At 48.5% G+C, this 13,052-nt stretch overlaps 1 protein-coding gene across 5 annotated transcripts in view; it reads right to left on the minus strand.

Moving 5' to 3' along the window:
• The window catches only part of HIVEP1 (HIVEP zinc finger 1), a 131,546-nt gene extending 118,742 nt beyond the window's left edge, over positions 1 to 12,804 (minus strand). The window contains exons 1-3 of one of the 5 annotated variants that reach the window (XR_012653781.1): positions 10,895 to 11,065; positions 9,716 to 9,950; positions 8,088 to 8,234 (exon numbers count right to left, since the gene is read on the minus strand). Coding sequence is in view for 3 of the 5 variants with exons in the window: in XM_075052397.1 (XP_074908498.1) it covers positions 8,088 to 8,127 (40 nt within the window). In the remaining 2 variants the exon portion in view is untranslated. Of the gene's footprint in view, positions 1 to 8,087; positions 8,235 to 9,715; positions 9,951 to 10,007; positions 10,395 to 10,894; positions 11,066 to 12,334 lie in introns of those variants that run through there. The other 4 variants (XM_075052397.1, XM_075052400.1, XM_075052398.1 and 1 more) reach the window with 4 other exon arrangements.
• Between the last annotated feature and the right edge of the window lie 248 nt (positions 12,805 to 13,052).

Below are 13,052 nucleotides of genomic sequence, written 5' to 3' on the forward strand. Positions count from 1 at the left end.
TGACCATAAACCCAGAGGAAGCTCTCTTAACCAAGGTTCTCCAGCCTATCCAGGATTTTGGTATTTACATGTTAACTTCTAATGGTTACATATTAGAAGCGGCTGTTGGGTTTTTTGTTTGTTTGTTTTTTCAAGTAAGTTCACACACACAGACACACACCCCCAGTAAACCATTTAACCTTACATAACTTACATATACAGTCACAGCAACCCAAAATCTATTCTGAGATGCAAGGATTTAAACAAACAAACAAACAAACAAAAAGTCATATTCTTCTAAATGCTCAGAAGCAAGCTGGACTCTTACAAAATGTAATTGTTCCTGGGCTCAGAAGACTGGACTCAGTTTCATCCCAGAGCCAACTGCCTGCTGTAATAGAAATGTTTGAAAGGGCAACTGCTGAAATCTTACTTTTTGTTTCTCTTTTCACAGCTATAATTTTTTTCATGACCTTCCTAATACACTGGAGTTCATGCTTCAGCAAATGCCAAATTCTGTAGCATTTCTTACTCCACGGTCAATTAGCAATAAAGAAGATACAAGATGTAAAGGTGAGGCAGAATTACAGTCCTGCACTGTTTCCAATTCACTGTATTCTGAAAGAAATCTAACTGGCTTATACATAGCTTTCAAACTCCAGTTCATTGCTGCTTTTTTCATTTCTGTATGAATTCCATCTTTTATAACCTTACCCTTCACCAATTTCTTCCAGCTCGAGCCCGATTCTAACTGCAATTATAATGATTTTATATTCCATACAAAATACGTGTTGTTTTCTACTATCAAGAGAACAGAACTAAGCCCCATCCTCCATTCTTTTTCTTTCATCAACATTCTTGTAGGTATTTCTTTGCAATCCTGTTAGCTGGAATACCATTCTTTTATCCCTCTTGTTCATGTTATTTTAACTCCCTCTGAAAGCACCTATTTTTGCAACTGTCTGTATCCAGCAGACTCTCTTTGCATTATCCCCATTTTCTTTTCCTAATATTTAGCGTGCATATGCAGAAATCTATAAATACATATTCAAAGCTGACAGTGCCAGCTACAGTCAAGTTTGGTTTTCTGGACCTCTTTTTAATTGCTTAAACCTCAGCCAAATTTCGTTCAGTCTGAATGAAAGTTCTATGCCAAATTTTAGAGAGAGTGTTTTATTTTATTTTTAATTAAGGTGTCAGCTGAGACCAGTTCAGTCTCCTGCTGGTTTACCAGGACACTAAAATTCTTTAAGTCATCCATGAAGTAACCTCCATCTCTTCCCAGTTTTGAAATTTGTCAATAGAAGGGGGGTTCTGGTGGGGAAAAGCAAAGAAACCAGAAATAAGAAACACACCTTTTGTCATCCTTAGGAAAATCTATACCCGTCTTTGGACAACTAAAGCAGCTCAAAAAGCCTGCTGCATTTACACACGGCCAACAGAGATTTCCAACACGGTTTCGCAAGGACTTCAAGCAAGAGGCTCGAGACAACCCTACCTCTGCGCTGTCCCTCCCCGCCTGCCACCGGTCCCTGCTCCAGCGGCCGCGGGGTGCACAGCATCGGGGAACCACCCCCCCAGCACGAAAATTACCCCCCAGCCTGCGGTGCTAGCATAACTCGGTCTGGACGCCACTACTTCTTCCTCCTCCTCCTCCTCCTCCCGCGGCAGTGGCTTAAACCAGTCTCGAAACCAACTGGGAACCGATGACATTAAAGATGTTCCTCTCTAGAGACTCCTCCTGCAGTGAGTATTCCCTCCTGGCTGCAGGGGCTTTCTCAGCAACAGCTCCCAACTCCGCAGCGTGACGATGAACGCTAACCGGTGGGAGCGATGCCTTTCCCCGCTCGCCAGCGCCTGGTCCACGCCGGCTGTGCCATCAAGGCTGCGCGGCGCACGCAGCGAAAGGTCCCGACACGTCGATGACTCATACGAGAAGCGTTTGTGGTTCGATACAGTGGAATTTCTTGGTTTTTTAGTTTGGTATTTTAAAAGCTAGGAAGTAACCTTTAAGAATACCTTTTAAATGTTAAGATTGTGAAGCGAAGCAGCAAGAAGCTGGAGAATGCCAAAAGCAAGGGTGTTTACGCAAACTAAGCCAGTGCGCAAAACGGGCTGTGCTCACTGCTTGGCTCTGTTTACTACCAGCTTCTTCATCATCTTTTCCGTTACTTAGCCTCCCAGCGTCTGCTTCGCAACACTAACAACTGGATCTTCTGAGCCCTTAGCAGCTGATGCGGTACTGGTATCTCCAATTTACAGGCAGAAAACAGAGGCATAGAGAGATGAAAAGATTTGCCAAAAGTGTTGGCTAATCTTGGATCTTCAACTCAAGTCACCTAGACCTTGATTTTTTTTTTTTAATTTTTTTTTTAAAGGTACTTAGGACTTTCGCAGTGTTTTGCATCCAAACTGTAGCCACAGTGGACTAACTGCAGTTGCAAAAACTCGGAATTTGTGCCTGGGCATCTCAGCTCAGGCAAAATGCAGCACACACAGTTAGTGGCTGGCTGCAAAGGTTTGGTGTAACAGAATCACTCAGTCTCACACAAGAAACTCAGTGGTAGAGGCAGGAATTAAACACAGTTGCCTCAAGGCAATACTGAACAGTGTTATCCACCCTACTATTCTTTCCCCTCTTGCAATCCACTCTCAACAGGCTTTTGTCCATCACCTGTGGCCACTGACATAAGCCCCAACCATCCTATGCAGTGAATAGGACTCGACCCTGTCGAAAACACATGATCAAATTTAGGGACACGGAACAAGGAGACAGGAACAGGACAGGTGATTGGAAAGGGTGGCAAATTACACGCTTTAAATCCAGCCTTTCTTACACCGCAGAGTATTTTAGACAGTTTTTCACATGTAAATATAGACATTATTCACATTACAATAAAATTTAAGGACTGCAGTCAAGATGATCTCTAATGTGCAAGCGTTGTACCATACATGCTGTAAGAAACAGCCTAGAGGTCTTACACTCTAAACAAGTAAAACATCATCATTCTACATCCCAGATGAGAAATACGAGGCACAGAGAGAGTACTTCTGCGGTCTACAAGAGATCTGGTTTACTCATTGCATTACAAGTTGATCGCTGGTCCTCCAGCGGATGATACACCAACAGAGCCATGCATTCTCTCTACGTTCATGAGGGAGGTCTGGGGTTCAAATTTGGTTTGTAGAAGAAATTATACAAAACGATCAGATATACAGAAACAAGAACTGCTGCCAAATCAAGGGATATTTCTATAACAAAGTCACCGAGTCAAATCTCCGACTTCTTGTTCCACTTGTGTCACACACATGGTCCAGAAATTTAAGCAAGACACATACGCAGCATCTTTACAGATGTCCACAGGTACACCACACAGCACGGACCACCAGAGCTTCTGATGTACCAATACTGCATCAACAGCCCCTCAGAAATACCCTGAAGCGGAGCATTATTTTTGTCTCAGAAACAACACCAAGACCTAAGGTCAACTGTTGTGCTTGCACATTTCTTTTGAACCAAGCAAGCACAAGTTACAGAAGTGAGCCTTGAGAAATCTCAGTGGTTTTAAGTCATTTGATGCAAATCATGAACTGAAGCACAGCACACCAATCGATTCTCAAGTTTTATAGACTACACGACCAAACACTAATAAGAAATATCAACCTGTCAGCTTTCAGCGTAGACGGGCCTATTTCAGGACTGAAAACACATTACAATTTTAAACCAATTCAAAGAGCCTTTGCTAAATCACACTTAAGACATGGTAGATGCCTAGCTCTTCTGGACATTGTAAGGCCCAGAATGTATCCAGCTTTCCAGCAAATTTAAGCACGCTTTTCAGATTACTGCAAAGCTATCAAGCTATTGAGCAAAACTATTCATATTATACTTGCATTTCCTTATCAAATGCAAAGTGTTAAAAGATTTGGAGACAGCTGTTAAACTTTATGGGCCTGCCCGCCATTTGTTTCAAATAGAAATACTTGATTGAGAAGGGAAAAACAGAAACAGCAACAATTTGTCTTAAAAATAACAGAAAGCTTATCCAGAAAGAGATGTAGTTCAAAATATTTTTGTTACAGTTTTGTATTGGTGAATCAGAGCACTGCGCTAAACATTGTACACATAATAAACACGTTTTCATTTTAAACTCTACAACGGGGTACTTCTAAGTAAACAAAAACAGGAGTTGTTTTTCCTTCTGTATCCTCACAACCGTCTGACAACAAACCAAGCCCACTCAGCCCTGCTAAAAGCACGATTCTCTAATGTAACTGTACTTCTGGGAATACATTACAGTTTCTATGAAATGTTTTGTTACACCTGTTTATCAACTGGCCATGCAAATATAGGGTGTAACTGCATGCAAAGCAGTCTTTTTCTTAGTTTTAGTGAGTTAAAACTTCATGCAACAAATAAATTAAGAAAAGATGACCTCTGGATGTCTGAATAAGACAGATATTTTCCTCTTTTGCAGCACTCTTACTTTCTGGAGAGGGAGTGATGATGCTTTTGATTAGCAACACAATACGCATCTTTAATATTTAAGAGACTAAGACAACGTCAGGAACACCTGCTTATAAACTCAGTTCCAGTCACATAGCTGACAGGTAACCGATGCCAGGCTTTTCCTAGGCATTCCTTTGCCCTTCGCCTTTGAAACTACTAAGCCTTTTCCAGAACGTGCATGCATCCGATCCATATCCTTTTGAGACCTGCAAAACTGTAATTTCTCTCAAATTTTAGCCGCTCACCCCTACTGCTGGGGATGACCACGACTGTTAAGTTAGCCAGGAGACTGACACTGTGCACAACTCCTCTTACCAAAGCAGTCCACTGGTGACGGTAACATTTTTCACCTCAGGATGTGTTTGCAGTGAGAAGGAGGGAAGGCTGATGTGACAAAACAACATCATGAAATGAGCACAGCACAGCAGATGCCTTATTGGTACCCGTCAGATACAACATGCTCATTCAGCCACAGCTGGGCATTAAAACCATGTCACTAACACATAGTCATGAAAACCAATGGCCAACTAATCTAATTTTTTTTTTATTTGCAAAATAATGCTTCCCATATCCTGCCTTCTTGATACAGGTTTTATTTTTTTCCCTGCTGTAAAATCAGGTTAGCATAGCACTATATTGACTCATCTATAAACAAACAGCGAAAGCCAAGAAGGGGGAGAGGACCTCAGCACACAAAAACACCCCACGAAAAATAAATTTGATCTTCACTGATCCCGATACTCCAGGGCCACTGCTAATCTGCCAAAGGCCGTCAGCTCTCTCAGAAGTATACAAAATGAGTAAAATCAAGCCATGTCACAAAAAGAAGAGCCTTAGGGTTTCCTGCCAAAATCTTAAATTTAGCTCTCTATATTAAACAATGCTACTTCATTTTCCCCAGACAATAAGGTGGCTTACAGTAAACACAGGCAATATTAAAACCTTCAAACTTATTCCTATGCTGTAGCAAACCTCAAATTAATGGGGGGTGTGGGGGTGTGTGTTTATGGTGCGTTTCTTTCTGTGTGTTTTTGGGGGAGGGGAAGGAGAGAGGGATTGTGTTGGGGTTTTTTTAGGGGAAAATACTTCAGGTTCTTGGACTTGGCTGTTTATTCTCCAGGCTGACTTGGACTGGAAGTGCAACCCAAGTAACTCATCTGATGCACAACAGGATAGAGAATGTCAAGGGTTGTTCAACAGCGATCTCTCAAAGAAGTTAAACATTGATGGGCACTGGACAAATCCAGTTAAAGCCGTTGGCAATTTGATTGCTATGGGGCAACGAGAGGAGTTGGGACAAGGGAGGGAGAAGCCAGGTAAGGCCACGGAGTGTTCTTTGTACATAGTACAAAAGGTGACAATCACGTTTAGACAACTTAAAAATACCTTTTACCCTAAAAATACAGATTACTTAATCTTACATATTTGTCTCCCAAAAGTTATAAAACGTAAGAGTTTGCCGAGTTCCACCTTCGACCACAGACATTTATTCTTTCTGCAGATTCAGTTATCATTGGTACTAATTACCATGGATTAAACCACAGTGCTAAAGCCCACATTTTTTAAAGTTGTAATGGTTAAGACTGCCAACTTAAGATGGGCCTAACTTTGCATACATAAAAATAAGCTGTCAGAAAACAGACCTGTGAAATCTTTCAGCCTCCTCAAGTTCCAGCAAAACCTGAGGGTTTAAGCAAATATTTTCTGCAATATTCTCAGAGACTGATAAAATGACTAAAGAAACTGAAATCCAGTTTTCCTCATTATCTAGACTAAAAATGGAAATAGGGCATAACTAATGAGAAGTAAACTGATTTTTCAAATCACTTCACCTCTAATAACCCATGATAGTAGCAATATATGCTCACAACGTGTTGAAGTTTGTAGCACCTGTGTAGTTTTAGCAATCATTTAACCGTTCCGACATCACTTCAAATTATGGGCTCACTGTATACCTCTATTTCCCTTCTCCACATTTAACCCATCTTAATTGATTCAAGAACTCCATTAGTTGTGGAAAAATAGGAACTGATGAAAACTGCTATTACAGCGGGTGATAAAAGCTAAACGACTGGGGAAATTACGTAAGGAAAAAAAAGAGCAATTAATTTCTTACACAATTAAGAGTTTAATTAGATTATTTATTCTAAATGCATTTATTTAAGTGAATAGGAAGCTTTAAAATAGACTTAACTCCTATTAAGTTTCAAGCAATACAAGAGTAGGTATCAGAGTACTAAAATTAGATCACTCTCCTATTTGATCAGAAAATGTAAGCTCAGCTATGTCAGCAACTTGGTAAGCAGCAACATTAAAAATCAGGCTCTAATTTATTGCTTCACGTTCAGTAAGAAGGGGAAACGGCATCACCTAAATGTGAAATTCCCGATCTGTGATGGAGGTTTATGCATCACACCGAACAATGCTACTCAGCACTTCCTGAATAAAGACGCTGCAAAAATGTCTTCTCCAGCAGAGATTGTTAGTGGTAGTAGTGGTAATAGTCCACGAACACGAGGTCTTGGATACAGCTGTATGCGCTAGCACTTGAGAGCCTCTCAACTGCAAACTAACTGAAACACATGCGGATGTTTGTTGCGTTTTGGCATAAAAAGTTAAAACCGGAATCAAATGCTGTTCCTGCCCCTAAAACTTTATGTTGATGTTTGTGGTTTTGTAATCGCTTTTATTCTCTGAAGGGATGCTTCCATACTGCAACTGTAAAATTCACATTAAAAAAGCTGATGACAGCTACACGTGGGGGTGCAGGTGGCAGCATGTTCTCCTGAAAGCCGAGTATGAGGGCAGGGATGGGAGTGTGCTCTCCCTCAACATATACATCTGCTCGTCAACCGACCTGTGTTTTTCCCCTCATTTAATTCCTCCAGGGCCACTTCTACCAAGACAGTAACAAATAACCATGGGATCAGATTCCTGACATTCATCTGCCAGTCCTGGGCTCAGTTAAGTGCACTGGGATTTTGTTCAAGGAAATGCCTGGGCACGTAAGCTCGCCAGTTCGTGGAGCAGATCGCTTGCCTGCTTGCTCCTTTCCATAGCCAACAAGCTACCATTTAGCTGCGCGAAGGCGGGACAGCAAGGAGACCAAGGTCAAACCTAGCAATGCCCGAGGTAGCGTGGGTGACAGATGATAAACAGCGAGAAGGCATGCACGCGAGGAGAGTTTGATCCCCTCAAAAGCAAGCCAAACTGATTACTATTAAGAAAAACAACTACCGCCTGTCAGATCTCATGCTGCTTCTGCATTACATGCATTTCCCACCTCCCTGTATATTTCAACTGTAAATTCCCTGGTAAGGAAACTACGTCTTCCTTTGCATTTTCAAAGTTCATGCTAGTTACTGCTGTAAGCTGGAGGATATCAAGAATGCTGTCAAGCACACAGACTGCAGGCATAAGAACAGATTCTACTTATTTCTCTCAAAATTAGAGCTGTCTCACAGACAACTCCTAAAACTTGCTTGCAAACTATTTTTGGATCAAAATAGACTTCTTAAATACGTATTCCTTTAACCTCGTAATTTGAACTGCAATCGAGTTTTCCACAGCTTTTCATTGTCAGCTGAGAGCTACATACCTCTCAGATTTCTGGGATGTATCTGCTTTGTCCGAGGCATCTTCCTCTGATCTCATACACCACTTTCTCCTCTCAGAAATGGGAAGTACAGCAAGCAGAGAGATGGCAGCTCCATAAACTTGTCGAAGGGGTCAGTTAATCCGAATGCTAAAAAAAGAGAAAGAAAAGTTATGAGACATATGCATTAATAAGGAAAACAAAGGTATCTATCTGCTCCCTTTGATCCTCAAACAGCTACGGAAATCAGCGATGAGCAAGAAATATTTCTGCACCTATCCTTTTACGGACTGAAATATTCCAGCACCTTAAGAAAACTACATGAGGGTGAAACTCCTTTTAGAATTACTCAGGAAGCATGAGAAAACTAAGACACTTTTCCACATTTGTCAGCTGTTTTCTAGCCAGAAAACGTCTTCCAGCAACTCGTGTCCTATGCAAATAAATCCAGAAAACTAAACAAAATTTGACATCAGGCTTTAAGATACAGATCTTCATCTCAGGGTGGGGGGAGAGCAGAGCGGAGGGCAAACGCACACTGCATCAGCAATAATCCACCCTATTTGTGACATCAGCTACCTCCGGGTTCCTTACATGGAGCGTGCACGTCTAGAAGAACTCCCCATGGGATATTTCTGCCGAAAAATCAGCATACAGCAGAGAATCACAGCGGCTCTTGACCCACCTGCAAGCTGTTGCACAGCAAGTTTTTGCCCTGGCGTGGTCCTACGTGGCTGCAGCAGCCCCTGCACTTGCAGGAGGCTGCAGCCAGCAAAGCCCTGGTACGGATAAACCCCACGGACTGGGGAATTCTTTTAATAGCCTAACACACCGATTCGCTGCTAAGTTGGCACAAACTTACATTTGCATCCCCAAACCTACATCCTTCTCAAAATCAACAAAACTTTCTTTTCAAATATTCTTATGATTTGCTTCCAGTTTAAGGAGCATTTTGTTTAGTTTCTGAAATCCTCCAGGATGTGAAATCTCCCACAGAACTATTGCAAACCACTTACGCACAAGAACTTAAAAAAGAAAATGATGGGTGTAGTTCCACTCTTCCAGCTAAACAAAATAAAAAATTAACCACTTTTCACTTTTTTTTTTTAATAGTAATACTACCTCATGTTTAGCAAACTAGGAATAAATTTTAAAAATTTATATAAACTTCAGAATGGCCCCTAGTATGGACAAGTTGATTAAGGATAGCTACTCCAAGGAGGAAGTATGTAGAATTTTTAGCATTTGTTGTAAGTATTAATTTAGGGGGGTTGTTTTTAAGACAACCATGTTTTTGTAAAAATGGAATTCACACCCACTTAAAATAGACTACTTGCAACCACCCCTTCAGTCTACAGACTGTTGAGGAATATAATCATTAATTTTTAATGTTTCTTTTGTCTGTTGCTGCATAAAAGGACCCAAACAGGAGAAGAAACTGACTGCAACTGACACAAAAGGAGGCTGGAAAATGTTATTCTAACTAATGGTTCTTCACTAGGGTATTACTGCACGGTATAGGAAAAACAAGGAAAAATCCAAAACACAGCACACAGCCTGTCAAGTTGTTCACTCCTACTACTTTATCCGCAAGGATAACAGAAAGATTCAGAAATGAAATAAAGCCTTACGCTAACAGGTCCGTTCTCCTGGTCTCGGACCCAAACCGGAGATGCAGAGAAGTGGCTGGATTGCTTGAAGCAACAAGCACCCCCTGAAGCCCAGTCCCCCTTTACTCTGGGTGCTGCTGGGCTGGGGTTTTTAAAGGTTATAATAAACGCCGTCACTTCTTTATGCAAGTTATGTGGAGCAAGAGTTTGAAATCCCCCGGCTATCCGTAAATCACAGGCACCTCCCGAAGCTCCCCTGCAGCACAAATGACATCTTATTTACGCCTTAAAACCACCGATTTCCCCCGCTCACCGGCAGGACTCGTCCTTTCGGGGGAAGAGATGGCCGTGCGAAAGCCACGGCGGAGAAACACCGTGCAGGACCCACGCGAAAAGTCATTCCCTCCTTAATTTGAACAAAAAGGGAGAGGGAGAAGCGGGCCTTGGCCAACGCAGCGGTCACATCCACCGCCACCACCCCCCCCCCCCAAAAAAAAAAAATGCAGATTAGGGAGCGGGGCTGGGAAGCAGCAGCCAGCCCCGGGGCCCGGAGAGCCGTCGGTATGTGCGGGCAGGGTTGCAAAGGGAAGGGAGAGAGGGGAGGAAAAGGAAAAAAAAAAAAAAAAAAAGAAAAAAAAAACCATGAATGAATAAAGAGGGAGGAGCCTGGGAAAACCCCTCTGCAACGCCGCACCGAACAAAGCGCTGCACACATGCCGGGGGGGTGGGGGGTGCGGGGGGGGGGGCGGCTGCAGCCCGGCACCCAGCGGGGCCGGGGGGGCGGGAGGAGCCGGGCCGGGGCTCCGCGGACCGCCCCCCCCCCTCCTCCTCCTCCCCGAACCTCAGCTGCAAATCGGGGGGTGCACACAGACAAACCCGCCCGGGGCCGGGGGGTGCAGCCGGGGCGCGGAGTCCCCGCGCGGCCCGGAGTGGGGGGGGACGCGGAGTTGGGGGGGGGGGGGGGAGCGGGGCCTGCGGTCCTCCCTGCCCGTGTCCCCCCCCCCCGCCGCCGGCAGAGGAGGAGGAGGAGGAGGAGGACACATTGTGTTGTGGCTGCCGCAGCTCCGCGCAGAGGGGGGCGCCGGCCGCGGCGGGGGGGCGGCGGGGAGCGCCCGTCCCGCCCCACACCCCCCCCCAATCCCTCCACACTCCCCCCGGAGCCCCCCCACCCCCCCCCACCCCGCGGGACCCGCTGCAAACCTGGCGGAGGAGCCGGCGCGGCGGCGGCGGCGGCTGATGGCGGCGGCGGCGGGGAACGCGGCGACCCCTGCGCGGCGGCGGCGGCGGCGGGGGGGGAAAGGGAGATCGGGGAGTGTGGCGGGGGGGGGGGGGGGGGGGGGCCGGGAGGCTCCTTCACTTGACAACCTCAAACACAAACATGACCCAGCGCCGCCGCGCACACACACACCCGCACACACACACCCGGAGCCCGCCACCCACCCCTCCTCCTCCATGCACCGTCCCCCCGGGCCGGCCAAGGCGCCGCCCCCCGGCACGGCCCCCCCCCCCCACACACACACACCCCCCCTCCGCAGCCCCCCGCCCCCCCCCCCCCGCGGCAGACCCCTCCTCCGGGCTCACCCCCCCACCCCTCCTCCTCCTCCTCCATGTCCCACACGGGAGCCGACCGACCCCGGAACTTCTCCCCCCCCCCCCCGGCTGAGGGGCGATGGAAGGGGGGGGGGCGCACACACACACACACACACACACACACAATGGGGGGGGGGAGCCTCCCCTGACAGGCGGGGAGGGGCGGGGCGGGCTCCCCTCAGGGAGAGACGCGGCTCCCCCGCCCCGCCCCTCCCCCCCCCTCGGCGCCCCGGTCACTGGCGGGGGGAGGGGCGCGAAGCGGCGGCGGCGGAGGGGGGGGGGGAAATGAAGGGGGGGGGCGGGGGGTGTTTTACCGTCTCTTACTTTCTATTGCAGGAAGCGGGGCCGGAGCAGTGACGTCACCGGGTCTCCCGGCCCCGCCCCCTTTCCCCGGCCGGGGCGGGCGGGCGGAGGGCTGAGGGGGAAAGGGGGGGGGGGGGGGGGGGGAAGGCGGGGGTGGGGGAGGGGTCGGGGGAGGGGTCACCGAGGGGGTTTCCTCGCCGCCCGGTGGGGGAGGGACGGGCGGCGCAGCGCGAGGCACAACAGACGCGCCGCGGGCCGGCTTCCCCGCCGCTGCCGCCTCACGGGCGGGACCCCGCGGCACCGGCCGTTCCCCCCCAGCCCGGGACCGTGAGGCGCCTCGGGGGCAGAGGGGGGATAGGGGAGCCCCTCACCACCCCCCCGGGGTCTCCTCAGGGGGTCCTGCGCGGCGGCCGCGCCTTCCCCGAGGGCAAAACTTACCGCCGCCGTCCGCACCCCCCCCCCCCCCCCATCCTCCTTCTCCTCCCCGGGGCGCTGCGCCGGTGCGCGTCGCGCTCCCCCCTGCCGCGGCCCGGCCCCCGGGGCACCGGCACGGCCGGACACACACACACACACACACACACACACACACACACACACACACACGTAGAGAGCCGGGGCTGACGCGGAGATCCCGGAGGTTCCTCCCCGCCCGCCCGCCCGGGCTTCCCCGCGCCCCCGCCGCCCGGCCCGGCCCGGGCCGCCCGTCCGTCCCGGCGCCGCCGGGGGGGAAAAAAAAAAAAAACTCACCGCCTCGCCGCGCATCCTGGCGGCGGCTAACTTTTCATCCCGGGCGGCAGCGAGCCCCCCCCTCCGCCGCTGGAAGTGGGCGGGGGAGGAAATACGAGGAGGAGGCGCGTCGCGCTGCTCTCCGCCGCGGCGCCCCTTTTTTGGCCCGGGCCGCGGGTTTTGCCGGTGGGGGCTGTGCCGCGGCGATCGGTTTCCTGCATCAGCTGTGCGAGTGTGTGTGTGTGCACAGCCTGCGTGGGCGTGTGCTCCGTGCGGGGTCACCCTGCCCGCTGAAGGGTTCCCCCCCCTTGCAGGGAGGCACGGCCGCCGCCACCGGGAAACGGCGTCCCGTCCCCCCCCCCCCAAGAAGGCCAGGGGCTGGGCTGGGAGGGGGGCTTTTGTGTTTTAATTTTATTATTTTTTTTTTTTAATCCAAACTCCCCAACCGAGAGGTGGTGGCAGCTTTTCCATCAGGTTCTGCCTTTGGAGCCAGCACGTGATGTCTTTAGCAAATGAGCCCAATTAAATATTTCTTGCGTCGCCTCACCGTTCTACCTCCTCCCGTGCCTGCGCTCCCCTGGCACCCCTCGTGCTCGGCTGTAAGCGCTTTAGCCACGTTACGTCCTTCCCTTGTTAAGTTTAGCATCCAGACCAGACCCTGCCTTAAGAGAGCACGACCACCATTTCCCCAGCCTTCGAGTTTTTCAGGGGGCCTTCCTCCAAACCACATCGAATCACG

This window comes from Buteo buteo, chromosome 20 (assembly GCF_964188355.1).
Source record: "Buteo buteo chromosome 20, bButBut1.hap1.1, whole genome shotgun sequence".
Taxonomy (NCBI): domain Eukaryota; kingdom Metazoa; phylum Chordata; class Aves; order Accipitriformes; family Accipitridae; genus Buteo; species Buteo buteo.